A 23,749-nucleotide genomic window follows, 5' to 3' on the forward strand; every position below is an offset into this window, starting at 1 on the left:
CGGGGCGGCGGGGGCGGGGCGGGGGGGACCTTGGCTGAGCTTGCGGCCCACGGGCAGGACCAGGGCCCCTTCCTGGGGGAGTTTCCCGCCCGGTCCGCCCTCCCTGCCTCTCCCCGCCCCCTCTCCGGGCCGCTCCTTGTATGGTCTCGGCGCCGCGCTCTCCCCGCCCCCTCCCTCCTCCCACGGCCCCGCGTCCCTCCCCCGCCGTGCTAAAGGCGGCGCTGGACCCGGACGCGGAGTCCGCGGACCCGGCGCCCAGGCGGCCACCCGAGAGGCGGCGCGCACGCTCCGGCCCGCGGTGAGGCGCGAGGAGCCGCCCACGGGGAGAGGACGCCGGGACGCCGAGGGAAGCTGGGCCCGCCAGGGGGTCCTCCGCCCGGCTCGGCGCCGCGTAACCCGGGCACCCACCCGCAGCAGCTCGGCCTGGCCATGGCGGCCCCCCGCCCGTCTCCCGCGATCTCCGTCTCGGTCTCGGCTCCGGCGTTTTACGCCCCGCAGAAGAAGTTTGGCCCCGTGGTGGCCCCGAAGCCCAAAGTGAATCCCTTTCGGCCCGGGGACAGCGAGCCTCTCCCAGCCGGCGGGGCCCAGCGCGCACAGATGGGCCGGGTGGGCGAGATTCCCCCGCCGCCCCCGGAAGGTATGCGGCGGGGCCGGGGGCTGGACTAGCGCGGGCGCCGGGCTGGGGGCAGTGGCTTCGGGGTTGGGGGTGTCTGGAAAGGTTGCAGCGGAGGGGGCTGGGCGCAGCCACCCTGTCCCGAGCAGATGTTCTTACCTCATCCTGGAGCTCATGGCTGGGAGCCAGGGCTCCTGGGACTGGTCCAAGTCCCCCGCCTGGGGGTGGGAGGTGGGAATGTGGGGCACGAATCTTCCCTCCGGGTCCGTTTTCCGAAGCGTAACGGGAGCTGCACCACTTCTGCGCCAAGCCCCCGGCCGCTCCTGACCCAGTGCTCGCAGGGTGTTCTGCGCCCCCGTTTCCTTCCCACACGCCCCGGGACCCTTGAGAGAGTGTTTGGGAGAGGGGTTGCAGCTGTAGAAGGAGGGGAACTTAGGGAAGGGGGTAGAGGGGCCCCTGCTGACTTCTCCCTTTCTCACTCCTACCCCAGACCTCCCCTTACCGCCCCCTCCCCTTCCTGGGGATGTTGAGGACGCGGAGGGCACCCTGGGAGGTGCCTTCCCACCCCCGCCTCCGCCGATCGAGGAACCGTTTCCCCCTGCGCCTCTGGAGGAGGAGATCTTCCCTTCCCCACCGCCTCCCTTGGAGGAGGGAGGGCCCGAGGCTCACATCCCGCACCAACCGCAGGTATGGAGGCCTGGGAGGGGCAGCTACGCAGAAACACCCCCAGGGGAGGGAAAGGAGGGTCCTTCTCTCTGACCTCCCCTCTGCACTCTGCTCTGATTTGGGGGCAGTGGACGGTGGTGGGAATGGAGGACTGGGATGGATGCTCTGACCCTTGACCCTCTAGCCCAGGGAGAAGGTGAGCAGCATTGACCTGGAGATAGACTCCTTGTCCTCACTGCTGGATGACATGACCAGGAATGATCCCTTCAAAGCCCGCGTAAGTGACAGGGGAGGAGGACAGGCGTGGGGACAGAACTGGGGAGGGCAGCACCCTCCCCCAACCATACTTCTCTACCTCTCCTTCTCCCCTGCAGGTCTCATCTGGATATGTGCCCCCACCTGTCAGCACCCCACTCATTCCCAAAACCAGCCCTAAGCCCGCAGCCGGGGGCTCGGCACCCCTGCCTCCTTGGAAGACTCCTAGCTCCCAGCCTGTGCCCCAGGCTCAGCCTCAGCCTCAGCCTCCAAGCCACATGCATCACCCACCCCAGCCCCAGGCCAAGCCTCAGGTCCAGCTCCATGTCCAGCCCCAGCCCCAGCCCCAGCCTCAGCCTGTGCCTTTGGCTAACAGTCAGCCTCGAGGTCCCCCAGCCCCATCTCCAGCCCCTAAGTTTTCTCCAGTCACTCCCAAGTTCACCCCTGTGGCTTCCAAGTTCAGCCCTGGAGCCCCAGGTGGACCTGGGTCCCAGCCAAACCAGAAGCTGGGGCCCCCTCCAGCCCCCTCTTCCGCTGGCACAGGCTCCCCTCAGCCCCCCAGCTTCACCTATGCTCAGCAGAGAGAGAAGCCCCGAGTGCAGGAGAAGCAGCACCCGGTGCCCCCGCCGGCTCAAAACCAAAACCAGGTGAGGGAGGATGGGAGGGCCATGCTGAGACCTGGGGGCAGGGAGCAGGGGGTATGTCAGGAGCCAGAGGATGAGGGCAAAGATGAGTGAGTGGGGTTGGTGGGATGGGCGTTTCCAGCCTTTAGGGTTGGTCTGGTGGGACATGGTAAGAGACAGCTCTTCGGGGCCAGGGCGGCGAGTGGGGCCTGGCTGGGAGTGGGGAGCAGTGCAGGCTGTGAATTTGGCAGCGGGTTTGGTGGACCATCCCTTTCACCTGTCCCAGATTGTTAAAGGGGAGGATGAGCTCATCACCACCAGTTCAGTGAGGGTTCATCTACCCTCTTGGATTCTTGAGTTAATCTCTCTGTTTCTCTGAGCGCTCTGTCTGTCTGCTGGAGGGCCCATCTAGTGATAAGAGCTGCCGCACTGGCTGAGCCAGGGTCTGCTGAGTGCCAGGCACTGTGCTCTGTGCTCAGGGCGGAAGAGATCTCTCAAAGAGGCTAAGCCGGAGGGAGTCAGCTGGACCTGGGATAGAATTCCCAGCTCCCCACCTCACAAGGTCCTAGGCAAGTGAGGTGAACTTGGAACATCACTTTCCCATCTTGGGAATAACACTATCCATCCCATGCAATGGGTATGAAGCTTAAGTGAGCTAACGCATAGAAAGGGCTGGTATCTTTATCTTGCACATGAGCACCCCAAATTGAAAAGTCCTCATTCCTGCCTTCTAGTTCAGGAGATGAGAACTTACGAGTTGAAGGGAGCTTGCTGGTCGCCTAGTCCAACCAGCAGCAGGAATGTCGGCGTCTGTAGTCAAGGACGGGGCAGGAAGAGATGCCAAGTACCCATGAGCTGGGCAGAATCCTGTGTTATTGGAGCTCCGAGCAGGGAGTCAGCATGTGGCTGGCACATTAGGAAAGGTGTCATGGCGCTGGTGCGCTTCGAAGGATGGTCAGACTTCAGAATCCAGAGGGGAAAGCGAAGGGCACTGGGCTGGGAATAGCGTGAGCAAAACTCAAGGGCACAGCTGCACCAGAGTGTTTGGAGACTGGAAAGTAGAAGGCTCCTCTGGGAAGTTACAGAGCTGGAGAGAGGTAGGTGGGAGCTCCAGGGAGCCTGTCAGTCCTGGCAGGTCCTGCCTGGTGTTCCGGCAGGTGTGTGGCTGGGTCAGAGGCCTGGTGATGGCCCTGCCTTTGGAAGCTTTGGGGAGTGTTTCCAGCAGAGGTGTGGACTAGAGGCAGGAGGTCAGGGACTTGTTAGGATTCACTCCTGGGCCTAGATAAGAGCTGTTGCAAAGGAAATGCCTCCAGGACCTTGTAACTGATAAGCAGTTGGGAGAGGAGGGGGAGGGTGAAAAAATGCCTGGGTGTGTTGTGGAATGAATGCTGGTATTTTGACAAAATAGAGAAGTGCATAAGGGGAAATACTTTGGACCGGAAGCGTGCGGGGGCGGGAGGTGGTCCAGCTGTCAGCGTGTTGAGCAACAGGTTCCAGGAGGACGCTCCTTGAGCTGGAACTGTCATTCAGTTAGAAATGGAGGCCTGGGTTTTCGAGGTTTTCTGTTCTCGGGGGCAGTGGTACCAAAGCAGCCTGAGGCGCTCACACAGATGGAGCTGAGCACCTCGTAGGAACCTCGGAACCTCGAGGGGTGCTCCCGTCTGCCACGTGGGAGGGGAGCAATGGCAGAAGGAGGAGGAGCATCAGTCAGGGTGGCATCTCAGGGACAGAATGTGACGGCGAGGAACTCTTCAGTGGGGGTTTGAGGAGCATGTGGCACAGTAAGGCCACAGATGTGACGATTTGGAAGTCACCGATGGCGGCAGGGCGGTCCATCTGTGGGGACAGTGAAGGCAGTTGAGGGCTGCATGGGCGGTTAGAAATGAAGGTTCCAGAGGAGCCTGCTCTCGGAGGCTGGCAGAGATGCCGGTTAGGGCAAGGCCTGGGTGTGCAGGGTTTTTTTCAAGTTAGGGGCAGGAGGCTCCAGTGTGTGTGTGAAGCAGGAGGAGGAAGCTGATGGAGGAGGGGCTCGAGTGGCCTGAGAGCAGCGGCTGCTGCTGGGATGGAGTCCGGAGGAACGGCGGTGATATGGCCCCATCCCGTGGCGTTCCCAGAGAGCAAGGACAGTGTCACTGCAGTGTTTTCTGTGGAGAGGAGAGACACTGAGGGAGCTTGAGCTGGCTGGCTTCCATCCCCTCAGTCATGTAGGAGGTGAGGTCATCGGTGAGAGTGAGGGAGCGAGGGGCTCGAGGAGATGGAAGAGGTTCTCAGCAGCTGCTGCAGGGAAGGTCGCTGCGAACCCGCAGGAGCCGCAAGCCAGACGGCCTGGCTGGGGCTGGAGGGCGCCCAAGGCCCTTCGGTGCCCTGCGAACTCACTCTGCAGCCTTTATGGATCTCTGTATTGACTTTCTGAGCCCAGAGGCAGAAACAGGAAGTGGGTGGTATGGCTGGGGCTGAGGTTGGGCAGATGAGCCATGGTGGCCAAGGGTGGTAAGAGCCTTGTACAGACAGGTGGTCAGGGGGCCGGGCTTGGGGGGAGGCCCACAGGGAGGGCCGGGAGGCAGGAAAACAAAGCCCTTCTGAGTAGGTTCCTTCAGTGGGGACGCATGGGAAAGGGGGAGGAGGTCCAGTTGGAGGTCAAGCCCAAGGTCTTGGAGGTAGAGAGACTTATGACTCTCGGGTCCAGGGCGTCCCATGGCGGAAGGTGCCTGAGATGGAAGACGTTCGGAGCCATTGGGGCTGAGGAGTTAGAGGATTGAGTGCTGTGGGTGTTGAAGCCCGGACACGTGCTGGCAGGCAGAGAGGGAAGGCTGGCTGTTGAGGGAGCTGAGAGCTGGGACTCCTCTGGGTCTGCTTTTCTGGGCAGGTGCAGCCCTGTCTGGATCCAGAGAGGGTGAGGTGGTGCGGCCCAGGCCAGGAGGAAGGTGGCTGTGGGAGGAGGGAGCTGGGAGGCTGCGGTTCCATGCGTTGTGGGGATGAAGGCAAGGGCAGGCAGGGCGTTCAGTGGCCACAGCCCTGGGCAGGCTTCCCCGGTAATGGAAAACAACCAGCGTTCCCACGGGAGTGTCTCATGGCCATGCTGGCGCAGGTCAGACAGCCCCTGTGGCACCTCCTCCTGGAGTTTCCAGGGTCCCTGCAGGACCCCCTGATTTTACCTGCTCCCTGACCCCAGCTCTCTCGGGATCCCCTAAATAGGTGGGGCTGGCCTAGGATAGGCCCTTCTCCGAGGCCTCCAGGGGAGGATGTGAGGTCAAGTAGACCGGGAACCCTGTCTCAGGGGAGACCCCTGACCTCCATTGGGGGGCTGGGGGTTGGGCTGCTGCAGACAGCCCTGGGGGTTTAACCTGTGATTCCCGCCTGTATTGCATCCTCACGCTGTCAGGGCTGCCCAGCAGCAGGCGGGACGGGTAGGTGTGCGCGCACCTGGGCGCACAGGCCCTCGCCGACCTCTTCCCTGGGGGGGCCATGCCCGAGCATGCTCTGTGTAGTTGATGCGTGGCCTGGTGTGTTCAGTGCTTCCGTGACCTGAGCTGCTGTGTGCGTGGCCTCCGTCCGCTCAGTCCTTCTGGCCTGTCTGTGGCTGCCGAGGGAGGGTTGGGCAAAGCGGGTGGAAGGGTCATCCCCTTCCCCTTAACTCTTGTGGTGCTGGGGTCTGGGGCAGGGAATGAGGAGCTTTCAGGTTAACCCTGAGCATCTGGGAAGTGGGAGAGGAGCTAGCCCTTTTTGGAAGAAAGTGGATAAGCTGGTTGGGGAATGTTCTCAGAGCGGGGGGGACCCTTGAGAGGGTACAAAGAGAGTGTTGGGGTTTCAGGTGCGCTCCCCAGGGGCCCCAGGACCTCTGACTCTGAAGGAGGTGGAGGAGCTGGAGCAGCTGACCCAGAAGCTCATGCAGGACATGGAGCATCCTCAGAGGCAGAACGTGGCTGTCAATGGTGAGTCCCTGCCCCCTCCACGGGATGTCTGTCTCCCGCTCTGTGACTTCTGGCCATAGCTGTGGCTCCACTCCCTGTGGGAGCCAGCCGATCCTTTGCAAGCTTCCTCCTATTCATTCTTTTCCGGCCTTTCCAGAGTCCTGTGGCCGGTGTCACCAGCCCCTGGCACGTGCGCAGCCCGCAGTTCGTGCTCTGGGACAGCTCTTCCACATCGCCTGCTTTACCTGCCACCAGTGTGAGCAGCAACTACAAGGACAGCAGTTCTACAGCCTGGAGGGCGCGCCGTACTGTGAGCGCTGCTACACTGTGAGTCAGGGTTGGGGCTGAGGGCCACCCCCCGGTTCAGCCGGGGGTGGGATGGACGTGGGGCCCATGTGGCTTGGCAGTTGGCCACCCCCTGCCCACCTCCTACTGCTGCCTCCTCAGGACACCCTGGAGAAGTGCAACACCTGTGGCCAGCCCATCACTGACCGCATGCTGAGGGCCACAGGCAAAGCCTACCACCCGCAGTGCTTCACCTGTGTGGTCTGCGCCTGCCCCCTGGAAGGCACCTCCTTCATCGTGGACCAGGCCAACCGGCCCCACTGCGTCCCCGACTACCACAAGTGAGGACCCACCGCCCCTTCTGGGCTCTTCTCTGGGGCCAGCCGTGGTTTTCCTGGGAGCCAGGCCGCCCCTCTGACCCCAAGACAGCTCCATACCTCTGGTCTTGCCTTCCGGCCCACACCCTGTTTGTAGATGGCAGAGACCAGTTCATCTGGACTTAGTTGTCCAGATGCCTTAGGCCTGGGCAGCAAGTCCTGCTCCTGGCCAGTCCCCTGGCCCTGGGGAGGCCCCTCTCTGTTGCGGTCATGGGTTCAGCAGCATGTGCTGGGGTGACTGCGTTTCACACGCAGGCTAGGCTCTGCAAGTTCTTTTGGAGACCTGTTGTTTGGAACTGTGGTTTCCCCTTAGAAAGTGTTTACAAGGTGGCCGCTTTCTCAGGCCAGCAGTGCAGTCCCGTAAGGTAGCTAAAGGGCAGTCCAGGGACCCTGCAGAACCTGGCTCCTGCTTCTGTGCTTGAGGTGCGCGTTTTCAGGGTTCCACTGTGGGTGGCCAGGACGTCACCTCCCTCTGTACTGCCAGCCGTCGGTCAGAGGCACCTGTGTGGTGGGGGTGGGCTGGGCTCAGGGGCCCAGGAATGGGCACCTCTGGGTGTGCTTTCTGCAGGGTGGATGTGATGGGGGTGAGGACCTGGAGGTAGTTGTTGGGGGCTGAGGGGGCGTTGGGGAGGTGAGGGGAGAGGCGAGGCGGGAAGTTCCCCTTGATGAAAGCAGTTACGGCGGCTGGTCTTAGGCCCTCCTGTAGGGCTTCCCCGACCCCGGGATGTGGGGCAAGGTGGGCAAAGCAGTCAGCCTGTGGCTGTGCCACCGCTGTCTCCCCTCCCTGAGCTAGGGGTGGGGGGAAGCCCGCGCGCCTCTCCCGCACCCCAACTCGTGCCTTCCTGCCGCCCTCCAGGCAGTACGCGCCCAGGTGCTCTGTCTGTGCGGAACCCATCATGCCTGAGCCTGGCCGCGAGGAGACTGTGCGAGTGGTCGCTCTGGACAAGAACTTCCACATGAAGTGCTACAAGTGTGAGGTCAGTGTCCCCGTGACCCCGGAGGGTTGGGCAGTGTGGGGACACTGCGGGCCCCGCCCGGTGGCTGACAGGGCCGGCCAGCAGTGTTGAGGGTGGCCAGTGGCAGTGCCCAGGCCCGCCCAGCCCAGATGCTTTGGTGACTGCGGGGAGGGAGTGTGGGGTTTCTGTGGGGCCACCGAGCTGCAGATCAACCAAGATAGGCAGCTGCACAGTGGTGGGTGCCATGCTTTGTTGCAGCGGGGTTGGGGTCTCAGTGAGGTTCAGAGGAAGGAAGTCAGAATGGAGCCAAGACAGGTGGGAGAGGCCCCACGTCCTTTATTGGGGTGGGCGCCGCTCTGCCAACTGCCCATCCTGGGACTGGAGGCTAGGGGACAAAAGTGAAAGTGGGGGTGAGTTGGGGTGGGTGTAGCTGGGCGGGGGCACAGACAATGAGCACTCCATGAAGCGCCTGGTCTTCCCACTGCGAACGAGGGGGTGCGTGGGGAGCACAGGGGCCTTTCCCACCAGTGCGCTCTCCCCTTCCCAGGACTGTGGGAAGGCACTGTCCATTGAGGCGGACGACAACGGCTGCTTCCCCCTGGACGGCCACGTGCTCTGCCGGAAGTGCCACACGGCCAGAGCCTAGACCTGAGTGAGGACTGGCCCCTTCTCCGCGGGGAGTCGGTTCCCCATCAGCGGACCACCCCCACTGAGACCGCCCTGCCCCGCCACTGGCCCTGCCCCCTCCCTCCATTCCAAACCCCACCCAGTATCCCAACGGCCCTGACCCAGGGGCCCAAACACGGCCCAGGCTGCCGAGTCCCAGTCCTGGGTTTCCAGTCCTCCCCGCTCCCGCAGGGGCTCCCACCACCGTCCAGGCCCCCGCCTGGGGGTCGCCAGGTGGGGCACTGCTTTCACTGCTGCACCGATGCCCTCAGCTGGGATGCCCTCCACTGGCGCCTGAGCAGCCTCTGCTCTGCTTGCTGGGGGCCCGGACCCCGCCCCGGGGCCCCGGGGAGGCTGGGCGGGGCTGGGCTCACTGGCCTGGACATTCCCACCTGCCCCCATGCTGCCAGGCTGTGGCTACAGCTACAAATAAAAATCCTTCTTTTCCAGAATTCTTAGCAGTTGACTCTTTTGTGCTACTAGATGGAGGAGATGGCGGGATAAAAAGACCAGGGGTCAAGGTGAAAACTCAGCTCCTGTTTATTTATAAAAATATATATATGTGTATGTGTATATATATGTATATATATACATATATATTAACCCCCACCTCCCTCAGCTCCCTCCCAGCTCTACTGTTTTACTTCTACCCCAATCTCCCTTTTGAAAACAGAGAGGCTCCCAGGCTCCAGAGACAAGTTCCTCAGGGAAGGGCGGGCGGGAGCAGCACCAAGGCCTGGTCAGCCGAGGGAAGGGACATGAGTGACCCTGGCCCCGTCCTGGCTGCCTGAGAACAGAGGTTGGGAAGGGGAGGGCTCAGTCCTTGAATCCCTGAATACTGCAAAGAATGCGCTTCTGGTGTCCGGGCAGCGTGATCCCCATCTGCACCAGGTCCCTGTGGTCAAGGAAGAAGGCTGCTGAGTGTGCAGGCTCAAACCCCAGCCTCCCTCCCCTGCCGGGCCCCCCAGGGTCCTCACTCGGCCGTCAGGTCCAGCACACACTCCATGGTGTCCAGCCCGGCTGAGCGGAAGTGCAGGATGTAGCGTTTCATGCGGATGGATTCCAGCCACTCGGGGACACTTCGGTAGGGGATCCCGTCTGAGCCACTCAAGCTGGGCAGGCGCAGGGTGACCCTACGGGACATGGGCTGCCTCAGTCGGGCGGGGAGGCAGGGGCTGTCCTCGGCTTTCCTGAAAGTCCCCGGGCTCAGCCTGTGAGCTGCTGCGGCCAGCGTTCTAGTTGGTGTCTGGGCGCAGAGATTATCAAGGCTTTGTGGATTAGCCAGGCCATTGTCTGTGAACCCATTTCCTGGCCGGCTTCCTGGTGTGCTCTGAGCAGTGGGCAGCAGATGGACAGCCCGGGGCGGGGGAGGTGGCGGCCCTGCGAGTTCCCAACACAAGGCTACTACCAGCCCATCTAGTGCGGCCAGTCTGGGCAATAGGTGAGGGGCTGGATAAGACATGAATGTATCAACTATCCCAGCTGAGACGAAGCAGGGGCCTGGGACCCGGGTGTGGTCCTGCCTCTTTTCAGGGTGGCCCCCGAGTTCTGGGCGCAGCCCCTGATTGCCACCTCCAACCTTGGCTGTTATTCTTGCACTCGGACACCCACAATACAATGAGTGTTCCTGTGCTAGCGCCAGCCAGAGCCAAAAACCATTAGCAAAGTAAATCTACTGGGGGAAAAATATCCAACATTCCAGAAAGATTAGCACATGCAGTCTCCAGTGTGCGAGGGAGTTGTGCTCCAAAAGATAGTTTCAAAAGTTGGAGCACATTTTCTCCCAGAAACAAGGTTATATATGGTGGTTTGATACAGGGGCCGGCATGCCAGGGCTGGTTTACCCGATAAAGCCTTTGACGTCCAGCCCTGCCCGTCTCCTCCGCCTCCCCCCACCGGTTCCTTCTCCACATCCTGCCAATGTTTTTCGTAAAATGCAGTTCTGACCATGTCCTTCCCATGGGCAGTTTTTTAAAATGGGGCAATAGTTCTCAGTGCTCAGGATAAAGTCCAAACTTCTCTGCAGAGCTGGTAACTCTCCAGCTTCATCTCTGGCCACTGTCCCCGGGACTGGGCACTGCCAGCTGCCATCACCCTGCACTGTTTGCAATCAGCCTGCCCCCAGCTCCCCGAACCCATGCTGGGCACGTGATCTGGGAGCCTCCCCAGGCCCCACATGGCTGCCCCTCACAGTTATGACAGTCATTCCACTGCCTATCACTTGCCAGTCTCTGTCGTCCCCACCCCAGTCTAAGCAACCAAGCTCGCCAGAGCAGGTATCAGTTTGTAAGCTCTCTTTGTATCTGCTTCCCATCTCACTGTTTGCTTCCTATGTTCCATTAAACTACCGCTATCAAGGGTGGGACCGCCACTCCTCCACCGAGGGGGGCCGCTCCCCTAGGGCGCAGGCTGTGGTCATGCCCTGTGTCCGGAGCTGTGCAGGCCCAGCGCTTGGTGGCTGTGGCCGAAAGCCCATTTCCGTTCCCCTAGATCTGCCCTCCAAATCCTGTCGCCCTCCCCAGCTTGGTTACTTGGGATCGAAGTTGGCCATGGTCCGCAGGGAGTGGGGGGTGTCCAGCAGCTGCTCCAGCCGTGTCTTCAGCTGGTGGAAGGAAGGCCGGCGGGAGCAGTCGTAGGCCCAGCAGTTCTTCATGAGTTCATAGAGGGCGGCGGGGCAGTCCACGGGAGGAGGCAGCCGGTACCCGTCCTCGATGCTCTTCATTACCTGCAGCAGGGGAGGCGGGGGTTGAGGCAGGAAGCCAACCTGGCAGTTTGTGCGGGATCCTTGCCCAAGAGCCTCTAACCCTGCCCCCCATTCCCACCCCTGACCAATAGTAAAGAGAACAGAGAGGACAGAAGTGCAGAAAAACTATGGGTCAGGCAGAAGGCAAAAGGACACGTGCAGGAAGAGCCATGGAAAGATGTGAGGAGAAGACTGGTGTGGAGAGTAGCCGGGCTCACCTCCTGATTGCTCATTTCCCCATAGGGCTTGTCCCCAAAGCTCAGCACCTCCCACATCACAATGCCAAAGCTCCATACGTCACTGGTCGTAGTGAAGATCCGTTGTGCAATGGCTTCAGGTGCAGTCCAGCGGATGGGGATCTTTCCTCCCTAATATAAACATGTAGCACAGAAGGCTGATGCATTTAAGGCCTAGAGGAGGGATGAAAAAGTCCCCTTCCTCCATGAAGTCAGTGTGTCCACAGGAGCATGGGTATGTGTTTGTCGTACATGTGCACCTGTGTGCATGGCACGAAAGTATGCGTGTGAATGTGTATGCGGTGAGTGCAAGGCTATCACCTGGGTTTCGTAGGTACCATCAAAGTTGTCCAGGAGACGGGTGAGGCCAAAGTCAGACACCTTGCAGCACAGGTTCTCACTCACTAAGATGTTTCTGGCGGCCAGGTCCCGGTGGACATAATTGTGGTCACTGAGGTAGGTCATGCCAGATGCAATGCCCAGCAGCATGGCCACCAGCTGCCCAGGGACCAGGTGGTCTTCCCGCTCCTGCAGCGCGGTGCAGTGAGGGGAGGGTTAGGGCACGGGCAGGGCCGCCTCTGCTCAGGGCTCCGTGGTACACCCCCCTTCCCGGCTGGTCCTCTGCTCGCCTCACCCGCAGGAAGGCATCCAGCGCTCCGTTCTCCATAAACTCCGTGATGATCATGATGGGCTTCCCTGAGACACAAGGCACACCTCCATGGCAGCCTCCGCCCCATCTCCACCCAAAACCACCAGAACCAGACTTCCTGCCCGTGGCAAAACATCTCCCCTCCCCTTCCGGGGGTCTCCCACCCTCCTTCCTCCCCCCCAACCCTGATGCTGGGAAACCAATCCTCATACTCTTGGTGACAACGCCTTCTAGGTGCAGGATGTGCGGGTGGCTAAACTGGCCCATGATTGTTGCCTCTCGAAGGAAGTTCCACCAGTGGCCATCTGGAGACGTGTCCTTCAAGGTCTTAATGGCCACGGTCTTGCACTCCTGGCTGGGGATCCTCAGGGTCCCTCGATACACCTCCCCAAACTCTCCTGGGTAGAAAGGAACAGGGTCATGGCCAGAGGCACTGTGAAGCTTCCCACGGGGGACAGATGACATCCTCCCGTCCCTCAGTTCTCTGTTCTTCTCTGGATCAGAAGCCTTGCAGGCCCTTTCTGGGACAAGAAGGACTGGGTGGGACTTCGGGGGAAGGGGACAGGAGTGCACTTCTGCAACCTGCTCAGCACTCTTCTTGGCTAACAGTAGGCGCTCCGGGCACACTGGGTCTGGTGCTCTGGTACTGGGTTTGCTCATGAAGGACATGCCCGTTCAGGGCCGGCAGCACAAGTGACCAGGGAGGCTGCCCACTGCCGCTCTCTTCAGCAAGTTCCTCTGGTCACCGCTTGGCCGACCTGGCCGCACAATCAGCAAGGACACTGCCAAGCTTTGTTCTCTGCTCAGATCCATTTTCCCTGGTGACCCAAGGGATCAGGGCATCCCAAGGACACTGGGCCCTGGTGGGGTGGCATGCGGGGTGAGAGAGGCTCTGCACCCCCTCCTCGTTTGGGAACCATTTGAGGAGAGCCTGAGCCTGGGCACCGTGACCCCCCAACCCCCCGCCTGGCCCTCCTGCCACTGATAAGGAAGATGTGTCTAATGTTCTTTGTCAGAAACTCTGTAACCACAGAAGCAGACTATGCATGAGGAGGGGGCTGTTCCAAGGCACGCGATAAGGGGGCGACAGCAGGGCCAAGGACACGGGGCGAGAGCAGAGAGGGAACTCATCTGGGAGCTCTTGGGCCACAGGAGAGGCCAGCTGGGCTCCACAGGGAAGGGCCGGAAGGAAGCGGCTCTGTGCTGCCACCCAGAGGGACTGGCAGGGCTCACCTTCCCCTATGACGGTGTCCACAATCAGCCAGGCGGGATCGAGCTCCTGGGTGAAGTTCAGGGCTCCCTGGGCAGGGTCCTCATAGGCCTGGAGGTCCACATAAGGCTTCAGCCACAGCTTGTCCTCTGCGGGGGGAACAGGGAAGGCTGGGCCATGGGACCGCCGGTGTCAGGGCTCGAGAGTCACAGGTCAGAGGGGGAGGGGCGGGCTGCAGACCTCTTCCCTCTCATTCTTTGGTTCCCTGAGGAGTCCTGTTTTGGCTGAAGTGGGAGAAAGCCTCTCTCCTCAGCCATGAAGCCTCCACCGCCAAATTCTCTTCCTCCTGTCTGTGCACGAACCTCCTGACCTCACCCCCCAGCGAGGTCCAGGGCGGTGGGCCAGAAACCTGACCCAAGAGCGTTCATGGCCTCGCGTTACCCAAGCTTCCCACGGCTCTCGCTGACCCAGGCTCCAAGTGCCTTGCCCTTCCCGCTCACCCCCGCTCACCATGCTCCTCACATCACTCACACCTCGTTCCCACTCCCAGACGAAGCTCACTCCTGCCCCATTATTTGGATGGACTGCTGACTGCCCTTTCTGGGGGCACCTAATGAGGTGACCAGCAGGAAGGCTACATGCCTCAGAGGACTTCGGGGAGCCTGCCAAGCAAGCAATCCCCCTCCAGCCCAGATTCAGCCCAAGGACCCAGCCAGCTGGGATGGGGGAGGCGGCCCCGTGCCCGCGTGTCGGTCCAGCGGCACCAGCAGCCAACAGTAATTGCCCAGAGCCTCTGGGGCACCATCCGTACGCAGTTAATTAACCAGAGTTAATTAGGTAGCACAACACGAAAACCCTGAAGACAATAGAGCCCACTTGTGCCCCCAGAGTTGGCCCAGGAAATCTACATTTCCTCATCCCCAGAGGCACCTCCCAACACATACACACACGTGTGCACACGCTCCCTGCTCACCTCGATCCACACTGGTGACGCGATCGCGCTTCCTCTGTTGCCTTCGTCGCTGGCCTCTCCTGTGGGCGGGGCAGAGGGAGAGGAGAGCTTCTTTAGGGTCTCAGGGGCCCTGGGGGCTCTGGCTGAGCTCCTTCCGGGGCGCAGGGTAAAGGTGCGGGCACAGCAGAGCTTCAGGACTAGAGGAGGGGAGGGTCGTTGGTATGGCTTCCAGGGGCTTCTGGCCAGACAGAGGGGCCCAGGATGGCATCTGGGAAGGGGCAGGAGCAGCACCTGGAGCGGAAGACGAGGATCCCGAGCAGCAGCCCCAGGCCCAGCAGTATCCCAAAGATGAGGGCCACGATCTCGCCTCCGGTCAGGCCCCTGGGAGCTGTGGCACACAAGGTGAGGAAGGCTGGGGTGCACAGAGTCACGGGGATGGGCGGAGGCCAGCTGGGCAAGCCCAGGGGCCGGGCCCTCAGGCGTGTCCCGTGACCGGGGAGACAGGTGCGTCAGGGAGAGGGAGCCCGTGGAAAGGGCTGCCCATAGGGACTGCCAGCCAGGCTGTCTGCGGCCGGGCACCCACTGAGGGTGAGATTTGATAGGGTGCTGGCTGGTTGCGCCTAGTGTTGAAGAGTGTGCCTGCGATCACTGTGGGGAGGGGCTTCTTGGTGTGAGTCTGGGTGGGGCTGTCCCCCTGGAAGCGGCGTGTGTGTGTGTGTGTGTGTGTGTGTGTGTGTGTGTAGACAGAGAGGAAGGGCCGCTAACTGGTATGGGGTCTGAGAAGCCTCAGCGGAACGACAGCTACCTTCATGTTTAGGGCAGAGCAAAGGATAAGCCACCCACCTGGTGGGCTAGTCCGAAACTCATGGTCAAGGGAGAAAGGGCCAGGGCCCTGCGGGGTCAGCACTCGGACCCTGACGGTGTACGTGGTATCTGGTTGCAGTTCCGTCAGCAAGACCCTGGGTTCTGGCACCACCTGTTGCCGTTCTTCATCCTGTGGGTGGGGCCTCATGTTGACTGGGCCGGGCAGAGCCAGACCCCGCAGAGGTGATGATGGGCGGTCTTGGGAGCACATGGAGGCAGGAGGGTGGGTTGCGGAGCAGTCACGGCAGGGCTCTGTGTAGGTTTACGTCCCAAGAGAGCCACCCCACACCCCAGGCTAGAATGGTGGGGTGGGCCAAGAACAGAACTGAGGAATCTCTCAGCTGCATCCTCACCTGGTTCAGCACGTGCAGCTCATAGGTCAGGTTCCCGCCGGGGCTGCGGGGCTGGGACCCGTCCCAGGTCAGCTCCAGCTGCCGCGGCTCCTTCCTCACCAGCCTCAGGGACAGGCCTGCTGGAGACTCTGTGAGTCCAGAGGGTTCCAATGGATTTGGAAGAAAAGAGGGATTAACTGAGTAGCTTCTCGATTGCTCCCGGCCCATCAGTTTGTTCCTGTGGTTTCCTCCAGGGGCAGCCCCTGCCCCACCCCCAGGCCCCTCACCTGTGTGCCCCAGGCTGACGCTGAGTGAGGCGCTGGCGGGCTTGGAGCTGGCCAGCCCTGACACTCCATTTTGGGCTTCAACATTAAAGGTGTAGTTGGTGTAGGGTTCAAGGCCAACCACGTGCACGGCAGGCTCGATGAGCCCGCTGGCCCCCGGGGAGAAGTGTACATTCTTCCCACAGGGCTGGCAGGGGCCCTCGCCTTGCAGTGCTCCCTGACACCGAGAACACCCCACGCTGTATCTCACATCCTGGCGTCCCCCCGTATCTGCTGGGGGTGCCCAACGCAGGACCAGCTGAGTCCCCAAAATGGAGAAGCTCAGGTTTCGAGGGACTGAGGGGGGACCTGCGGGAGAAGAGGGGCCATGAGTGGGAGCCTACCCTGCTGGCTCCCCACCACCCTAATCCTTGAAGTCCTCCGAAGGCCGCCAGGGAACCAGATTCCGACGGAGGAAAGGGCAGCGTCATCTCAGCTCTGCATCTTGAGGGGGAGAGTGGTGAGCAGGGGCCGGGAGGTAACTTCAAGTGTCTGACACCCCAGAGAGTCAGTGCCCAATATCAGATAAGCTCTGGGCAACTCCGCTGCTGACATGGGCTCAGAAAAGGCCCCGCCCTGAACTCACGTGTGCACGCTGCCTGGGGGCCCTCCCCGGGGGCTCGGTAGTGGCTGCTCTCACAGGCGCAGAGTGTGGCCCCCTCAGACTCAGCCGTGCTGTGTTGGGGGCACTTGAGACAATGGGGTGGGTCCATGTCCGCCCGGTAGGAGCCGCTTGGGCAGGCTGGAGAGAGGATGCACAGAGAGAGCCGTGGTTGTCCGGTGTTTTTAGGGGTAAAAATCACACTCCCCTCCCCCAATCCCTGTACTGGAAACACCCTGCATGTGTCTCCCTGGGCCCTTGGACACTCAATTAAATAATCTCTGACACAGAGCCTTGGTTTCCCTCCCTCCCCTGGCACCCTGGACACTGTCCCCGTCCCCAGAGTGGCCCCTGCAGGTTGTCACCACCTCCTTGAGTGTCCTTACCAACGCAAACCTCTCCGCCTTCCTCATAGCCAGGCTCACAGTGGCACCACCCCACGGGCACCAGCCACTCGCCATCGGAGCTGCAGTGCATGCGGGGGGCTCCTGAGGGGCCAGGGCTGGCCTGGGCGTGGGGCAAGCAGGTCCCCACCACTTCCACCAAGCCGCTGGGTCTGGGGAGAGTGTCAGGGAACTGGGCCAAGCCGTGCACAGCCTCAGGGCAGTGCTGGTAGAACACTCGTACGGACACCAGGGCCACACAGGCCCCCGGGTTGTGGAAAGCGAGGTAGAGGCCACGGCGGGTCAGGTGGCCCAAGGAACAGCGCTCGATGTTCATTTTCATCTCACCAGATGCAAGGTCTCGGATGGTGAAGCTCTGGTCTGCAGCCACCGTGGTGACCTGGGAAGGCGGGGGAAGAGGGGAGCAACCACACAACAGAAACGATTGCTTGCTTAATACTCTACAATTACACAACCGTAAACCAAGGGCTTTTACATGGGAGCGACTGGGCTAAGCATTTTATGTGCATTATGCTACTGAGTCCATGCAGTAATCTTCAGAGGTGGAAGGAATAGCTGTCCCCATCTAACAGACAAGGAGATGAAGGCTAGGAGAGGTTAGGGACCTTGCCTGAGGTCACACAGCTAGGTTTGGAACCCAGGCAGTAGGGCTACAGCTCATATGATTCCTACTATTTGAAGCTGCGGCCCCGCCTCACTGCCAATGGGGCAATCAGTTATAAAGTGTGTCATAATCCATTTATTACTAATAACAAATTTTACAACGTCGTCTCTTTGGGAAAAAAAAAAAGTGAGAACATCCTATCATCATATGCTTCTAACTCTTTGGCACTCCAGTGGGTTTTATTTGTTTGTTTGTTTGTTTTTGAGTAGGAAAGAAAGGAATGATATGAGAGACAGCCCGCAGAGAACTCTCTTCCTACACGACTCTAGCAATACTCATGGGGATGAACGTGGTGGATACCAGCGGGACAAGCTGAAAGACCTCTTCCCCGCCTCCACCGTGGCATGCTGTGATCTCAGTGGACGCCGGCAAAAGACGAGGCTGGCACTACTATCACTATGCGAAGACAAGGAAACCAAAGCTCAGAGAGGTAAAGTGACGCGCCCAAAGTCAGGATGCAGCAGAAGAGGTACTCAAATCCCACTGAACTCTAATCCCACTGCTTTTTCATTATCTGACACCAAGACCTTCTTGTTTCTGTCGCCTTCTCTTTTTCTTAGCTGAGTGGGGATATGGAAAGGAGTGAGGTAGGGATCAAAATGGCACCGAGGGGTGAAAGTACCTTCTGGAACATGGGCCGTCGGAGCTGGATGCCCACGTCCTGATCACTCTCCATGTACAGGAGGTTGAAGGTCTCCTTGCAGCCTAGAGTCCCGGCTTCCCCGGGGAAACTCTTACAGTCTCGCACGGTAAACTTAAGCTCCACATGGACACTCGAGGCCTCCTCTCCCCGGTAGATCCAGTTGGAACGAAGCCAGTGGTCAGTGTCTCCGCCTCCTTGCACTGGGCAGTCCTGGTACATGTATATGGGTGTCTCATTCAGCATCTGCTGCGAACCACTCCACTGCCAGAGGAAAGTCAAAGTCAGATTCCCTGTCTTCACCTGCTCCCCAAACCCTCCTTTTCTAGAGCTGATGGCAAGGAAACCAGCATCAGACGCACCAGGGTCAAGCTCTGTCCTGCCGTCTACCCACCCCTGTGCCCCACGATAGTCGGTTAAGTGTTAAGGTGGGAGATCTATACGGATATAGAATGGGCAAGACAATGCCCCCTCTACCTCCCTAGCCAGCCCTGGTCCCTTCACACAGCCCACGCCAAGTGCGAGTGCCTGAGCCCCTACTTTGACCTATGTCATCAGTAGAGCTGTCAAGGACCCCAAGCGCAGACTTTTGTAGCAAAAGCTCATTCACAAAACTTTCTACCTGCTTGTTCAGAGAAGAGGAGACCATATTTAACACGGAGGTCCCTAAGCTTTTGGAGAGTGAGCAGTAGCAGAAAATGCTTCTATATAAGCGATTCACACCCTGTCCCACCTGCATCCCAGTAACGGCCCATCAGAATCGGGGACTTTTAGAGACCATCGAGTCCACCCCTCCTTCATTTTGTTTACTTTAAAAGAAGTTTTAAACTTAGTAATGGCTAGCTCTTCCCACGAGGAAACTGAGTCACAGCAAGGTTAAATAACTTGCCCAAGGCACTCAGCTATTAAGAGGCAGCGCTGGGACGGGGACCCAGGCCCTCCAGGCTCCTGAGTTTATACTGTTAATCAGTATGTCTCTATGTGCTTATTATAAAATCAAAGAGCCAAAATTTACATATATTAAAAAGTGAAAGTTCTCCCATCCATCCACCGCACAGAGGAAGCCACCCAACGATGTGGAGCAGAACTTTATAGGTCGTTTTCAGTGCCTCTAGACCACTGTTTCAATGTTTTGCTGTGTGTGTTGAATATAAATTTAAAAAAAAACAAAAAACATACAGGTGTTATTCTGTAAATACTGTTTTTAACCAAAAGTCTTTGAAAGTATCCACATGCAGGTATATAGATCTACCTCATTCTTTTTAGCAATTCATAAAATAGTTCTCCACTGTAGATATGTACCAAAATTTATCTAATCATTCACCTATTGTTGAGCATCCAGTTTTTTAAAAGGTAAACATACACAGATTTCTATAAGACTTCTTTTGAACTGCTGTATCAGTGGATAAACATATTATACACTTTATAAGATTTTGCTAAATTGTCCTCCAAAGACTTTATCGATTTATACTTCCACCAACAATGCCTGAGAGCTCATTTTCTGTAAAGTTCATCAATACTGGATATTAATAATTTTATTTTTGGCCAGTCTTATAGACAAAGTGCAGCTTCTTGCCACTTTCATATACATTTCTTTGAGATGAGGTTGTATGCTTCTCTTCTTCACTGGCCATTTATATTTTTATGCAATCATCTGTTGTCTTATATTCTACTGTTTTCTTTTTTCTTGATTTTTTATTTACTTATTTTTAATGGAATTTACTGGGATGATCTATTGTTATCTTTTGATTGTTCATTCATTTGGATAAGTTTTTAAAAATATTATAGACATTAACCATTTGCTTGAAATGCACGTTTCAAATATTTTCTCCCTGTCATGCCACTTTACTTTGCTAATAATGTCTTTGATGTTGACATATATTTAAAATTTTTATATACTAATATCTAGAGTCTTTCCCTTTATGATTTTGGGGTTGTGTGTTTTATTTGGGAAGCTCTCCCATCCCAAACTTTTAAAGATCTACATTTTCTTCTAATATTTTTATAGGTTTGGTTTTTAGCTTAAATTTTCATCTTCCTAGATCCTCCTTTTTTTGGGGGGGGGGGATGGTGTAAAGATGCAATTTTGCCTTTAAAAAAAAAGTTTTAGGCATCCAATTATCAATTCATTGATGAACTTATTGCAATTGCAAGTTGTTGATTTGCAATTCCAATGTTATCCCATACTAAAATCTCATATACTTGGACTTGTTTTTGATCTTTTCTATTCTGTTCCATTGACCTGAGTATTCTTGTATGTAGGCAAGTCTCCCCTTTCATTAATCCTTTAAAAAAAAATTAGCTATTCAAAAGTATTTTCCCTGCCAGATGAACTTAAGAAGGAAACTCCAAAATTCTATAAAATATTCCTTTGATATTTGGGTTGCAACCCCCTTAGTTTATAGAGAAGAGACTAGGAGGCCTTTACCTGAGAAAGTTCACTTTCCCAAGCCTTTCACTCCACTAATTCATGGCTAGTCTCTGCTCAGTGGGGAAAAGGCAAGAAACTATAAATGTGCGGTGGTGTGGGGCAGGGGCAGACTTTTGCATTATGTTGGGGAGTTCACAGTTTGGGTGGAGGATTTAGAGGCACTGAAGCTGGGACGAGAGAAGGCACCCAGAGCCTGTGCACAAGAGGCAGCTGCGAGAGGAAGCCAAGTGGAGGGCAGGCGGTGGAGGGCAGGCGGTGGAGGGCAGGTGGGAGGGCAGGTGGGAGGGCGGTGGGTGGTTAATGTGCAGCTCATTAGCCTGCCTGCAGCTGGAGCCAGGAGAAGCAGATGTTCCCAGCTGTAACTCGCCTCTCCGGGTTCCAGCGGTGAGCGATGGGGAGGACCAGCTGCCCGGGATCAGCCACAAGGATCCTTTCACTTATCACTCAGGCGCTGCTGGCTGCTACGTGGGTACATTCTGGGGAGTCTGGACCTGAGTGTGTGTTTTGAAAAGATGAGGAGCGAGGACAAGGAAGACAGTGGGAGTGTGTGACTGCTGCTGTCTTCCTGTCCTCCTAGCGCTGTTCAGCCTGAGCTGCGAAAGGCGCCTGGCCTCCTCTTGGGCCCAATTAGGGAAGAGTTGTTTGGGTGTAGGTGGCAGGGGCACAGTGAAGGCCTGTAGGAGCCCGCAGGTGGGCCTGGAGCCCTCTCTGTGGAATGATTAGCTGGTTTATGGGATGAGGCACCTATTAGGGCTGGCCTAATCTGGGATTTTCCAAGCAGCCCCTCCTGTAGGATACATTATGGTTTAGTCTATTAATTCTAATTACAGGCTACTCTGTGGGAGAGCTGAGATTGATCCAGGACCCTAGGGCACAGAGGGAAAGGAAGCAAGTCACCCCAACCCCAGAAACAGAGGCTGATAGGAAAGGGAAAAGGGGACACCCAGAGAAAGGGGTTTAGGACCAGAGGGAAGAGTGGCCTAAGGCCAGAGTCCTGGGCGGCGGCCACTGGGCCAGCCTCGCTTGGTTCCTGGACAGCTTTGCACAGTGGCCAGAAGGTGTTCTCTGGGACTCACAAGATCTGACCTCTGCTCCCTGGGTTTGAGGAGTATCCAAGGGACTTGGAGCAGCTGGAATGCATGGTGTGCCTGCCCTGGGGAGGATGGAAGGGGTGCCACGGGCTCAGGGACCTCTACAGAGACTGCTTCTAACTTTGGGGAGAGTCACCGTGCCTATGAAGAATGTGACCAAAACTGTGGCTCTCCTGTCCAGAAAAAAAAAAAATGTCCACATACACATACACACCTCTGACTATGCTTCTTTGGGATTGATACCCTGGAGCTTATCTGGGCAGCTCCATTGGGATGAGAGGACCTCAGTGTCCAGAGTGAGGGCACGTCTCTGTTCAGGTCTCAGCCCTCAACCATCCCCAGGCCGGTCCCTTCTCTTCCCCAGGTGGTCCTCAGGAGGATTCAGCCCCATCTCCCTGGGGCAGGAGAGGTGGAGCCAGGCACTGAAGCATTCCCCATGGGGTGAAGCCTGACCCCCGCCATGTCCCATTCAGGAGTCTGTGAGTCACCTCCCCTCCCCCTCCAGAGGAGGCACTTCCAGTTTTTCCTGCTCTTTTCTCCTGTTCCTCCACCCACCTCTCCACCCGATTCCCACTGGGCCCTCAGACTTGAGCCATCCTGAGTCCTGCCCTCCCCTGACACTTACCCCATCCTGGGGATCCAGCAGCCAGCCCAACTCTCCCTGAGCGGTGCTTGTGTCCATCAGAGTGACTGAAGGTGGGGAGGAAAGGGGCCTGTCACCTCTGCGGGAGGAGGCCCCTCACATGCAGCCCACATTCCTCATTCTGGGCCCCTGGCCCCTAAGCTCCAACATCCTGCTCCTAAGAGCTGGGACTTCCTGAGGCTCCAGGGAGGAAAATGGCCCAGGAAGAAGTGAAGAGCTCCAGGGACGAAGAGCCTGCTGTCCTCTGGAGTGTGACAGGAGGCAAAGTGGGGCAAGGGTTGGAGGGCTGGATCTTTGACCAAAGTCAACGTAGGAAGCGTTGGGAAGAGCTGCTGCACAGAACACTGGCACCCTCTCACTCAGCGGGGGGCCCATCTGCTGCAGAATGGAGGGGCGCATGGGCCAGACAGCTGCTCAGCCTGTGGGCATCATGAATGGGTAGAATGTGGACAGGGACCTTAAAGGTGGTTTCGGAGTGGCAGGCTCCCATTGCCACTGGCAAAGGGCCCACTCTGCCTGAGATCGGGGGTGTGGAGGGGGGACCATGCACAGCTCTGAGTCAGGTGAGTCTGGGTGACAGAGCTGGAGAGGTGGGCCAGCCTGCCTGTGGAAAGCTTGACCTCCACATCCCGGAGCCCCTACACCCCGAGTTCCAACCCTTCCCTAGCGGCAGGACTCTGTGTCCCCGGCTTAGGATGACAATAAAGCGACTTCCACCTCCCACGGCGGAGGGTTCAGATCTCTGGATTGGGCACCTGAGGCAGAGCCTGCCCAGTCACGAGGACCACCCTTCCCCCGCCCCGCCCGCCATTGCTGGGGTGGGGGTCTGGAGGCTGCTCCTTGTACCCCACCTCCAGTTGCAAACTGTTGCCCAGCGGGGCGGTGACTGGCCCGTGAAAGCAGCTGTTCGGGGTCAAAGACCAAAGACTGGCCTGGCCAGTCGATGCCCTGGCGGCCGATAAAACAAGAGCGTTGGAGAGGGGCGCGAGGGGAGGCCTCCTCAGGAATGCCGGCTCCTGGAGGAGGGTGCCAGCCGGCCCAGGGGAGAGGGTGGTTCGGGGCGGGGGTCTGTACCTTCCTTGGTGCGCGCCCCGGGGGGCAGCGGGGAGCAGAGCAGCAGCAGCAGCAGCAGCCCGAGCCCCAGGAGCCAGCGCCGCTCCATGGCGCGGGGCCGGGACCTGGGACAGTGGCCCGGACTGCTGGGCCAGGTCGCGAGGACTAGGGGGGAGTCAGGCGGGCCTTGTGGGGGTGGGGGGCGGGGCCGCCTCCGGAGGGGCGGAGTCCCGGCCTCACCTGGATCACCTTCTTAAAGGGACAGTAGGGAAGGAAGGAAACTTGTTCGACAGGTAATAAACTTCTAAAACCGGAGGCGTCTTGACCAGAATGAGACTGCCGACGCCGCCTAGTGGGTGGGATTAGGAATCGACTCACCCAGTCCTAGTTCTAACCCTACCAACCCAGTGTTGATCCAGCCTTTAGCCTAATTCTACCTTGGACTTAAACTACGCCAAGTAGTTCTCCCTCTCTTCAGGGCCCAGCACTGTAATAGACACGAGGAAATCAGAGGCTTATGCTCCAGTAGGGGAAGGCTGAGATAACCCCAGTATAGGGTGG

General features: G+C 58.4%; 2 protein-coding genes across 2 annotated transcripts; one reads left to right on the plus strand and one right to left on the minus strand.

Moving 5' to 3' along the window:
* The first annotated feature begins 234 nt into the window (after positions 1 to 234).
* On the plus strand, positions 235 to 8,804 carry ZYX (zyxin). Its single transcript, XM_054564045.1, has 9 exons — positions 235 to 637; positions 1,104 to 1,300; positions 1,464 to 1,556; positions 1,654 to 2,181; positions 5,969 to 6,089; positions 6,226 to 6,395; positions 6,516 to 6,694; positions 7,587 to 7,707; positions 8,234 to 8,804. Exons 1-9 carry the CDS (start codon positions 430 to 432, stop codon positions 8,330 to 8,332), a joined length of 1,716 nt encoding a protein of 571 aa, XP_054420020.1. The 5' UTR covers positions 235 to 429; the 3' UTR covers positions 8,333 to 8,804.
* A 91-nt stretch (positions 8,805 to 8,895) lies between these two features.
* Positions 8,896 to 23,326, minus strand: EPHA1 (EPH receptor A1). Its single transcript, XM_054564417.1, has 18 exons — positions 23,210 to 23,326; positions 22,118 to 22,182; positions 17,953 to 18,234; positions 16,649 to 17,045; positions 16,248 to 16,403; positions 15,626 to 15,970; positions 15,360 to 15,487; positions 14,986 to 15,136; positions 14,434 to 14,530; positions 14,164 to 14,222; positions 13,214 to 13,339; positions 12,193 to 12,378; positions 11,966 to 12,027; positions 11,653 to 11,859; positions 11,314 to 11,463; positions 10,884 to 11,077; positions 9,330 to 9,485; positions 8,896 to 9,247 (listed from the first exon to the last, which is right to left on the minus strand). The coding sequence occupies exons 1-18, from the start codon at positions 23,295 to 23,297 to the stop codon at positions 9,169 to 9,171; spliced, it is 2,928 nt and encodes a 975-aa protein (XP_054420392.1). The 5' UTR covers positions 23,298 to 23,326; the 3' UTR covers positions 8,896 to 9,168.
* Positions 23,327 to 23,749: the final 423 nt, after the last annotated feature.

This window comes from Pteronotus mesoamericanus, unplaced genomic scaffold (genome assembly GCF_021234165.1).
Source record: "Pteronotus mesoamericanus isolate MK-2021 breed Mesoamerican mustached bat unplaced genomic scaffold, CSHL_Meso_final scaffold_85, whole genome shotgun sequence".
In the NCBI taxonomy this organism is placed as follows: domain Eukaryota; kingdom Metazoa; phylum Chordata; class Mammalia; order Chiroptera; family Mormoopidae; genus Pteronotus; species Pteronotus mesoamericanus.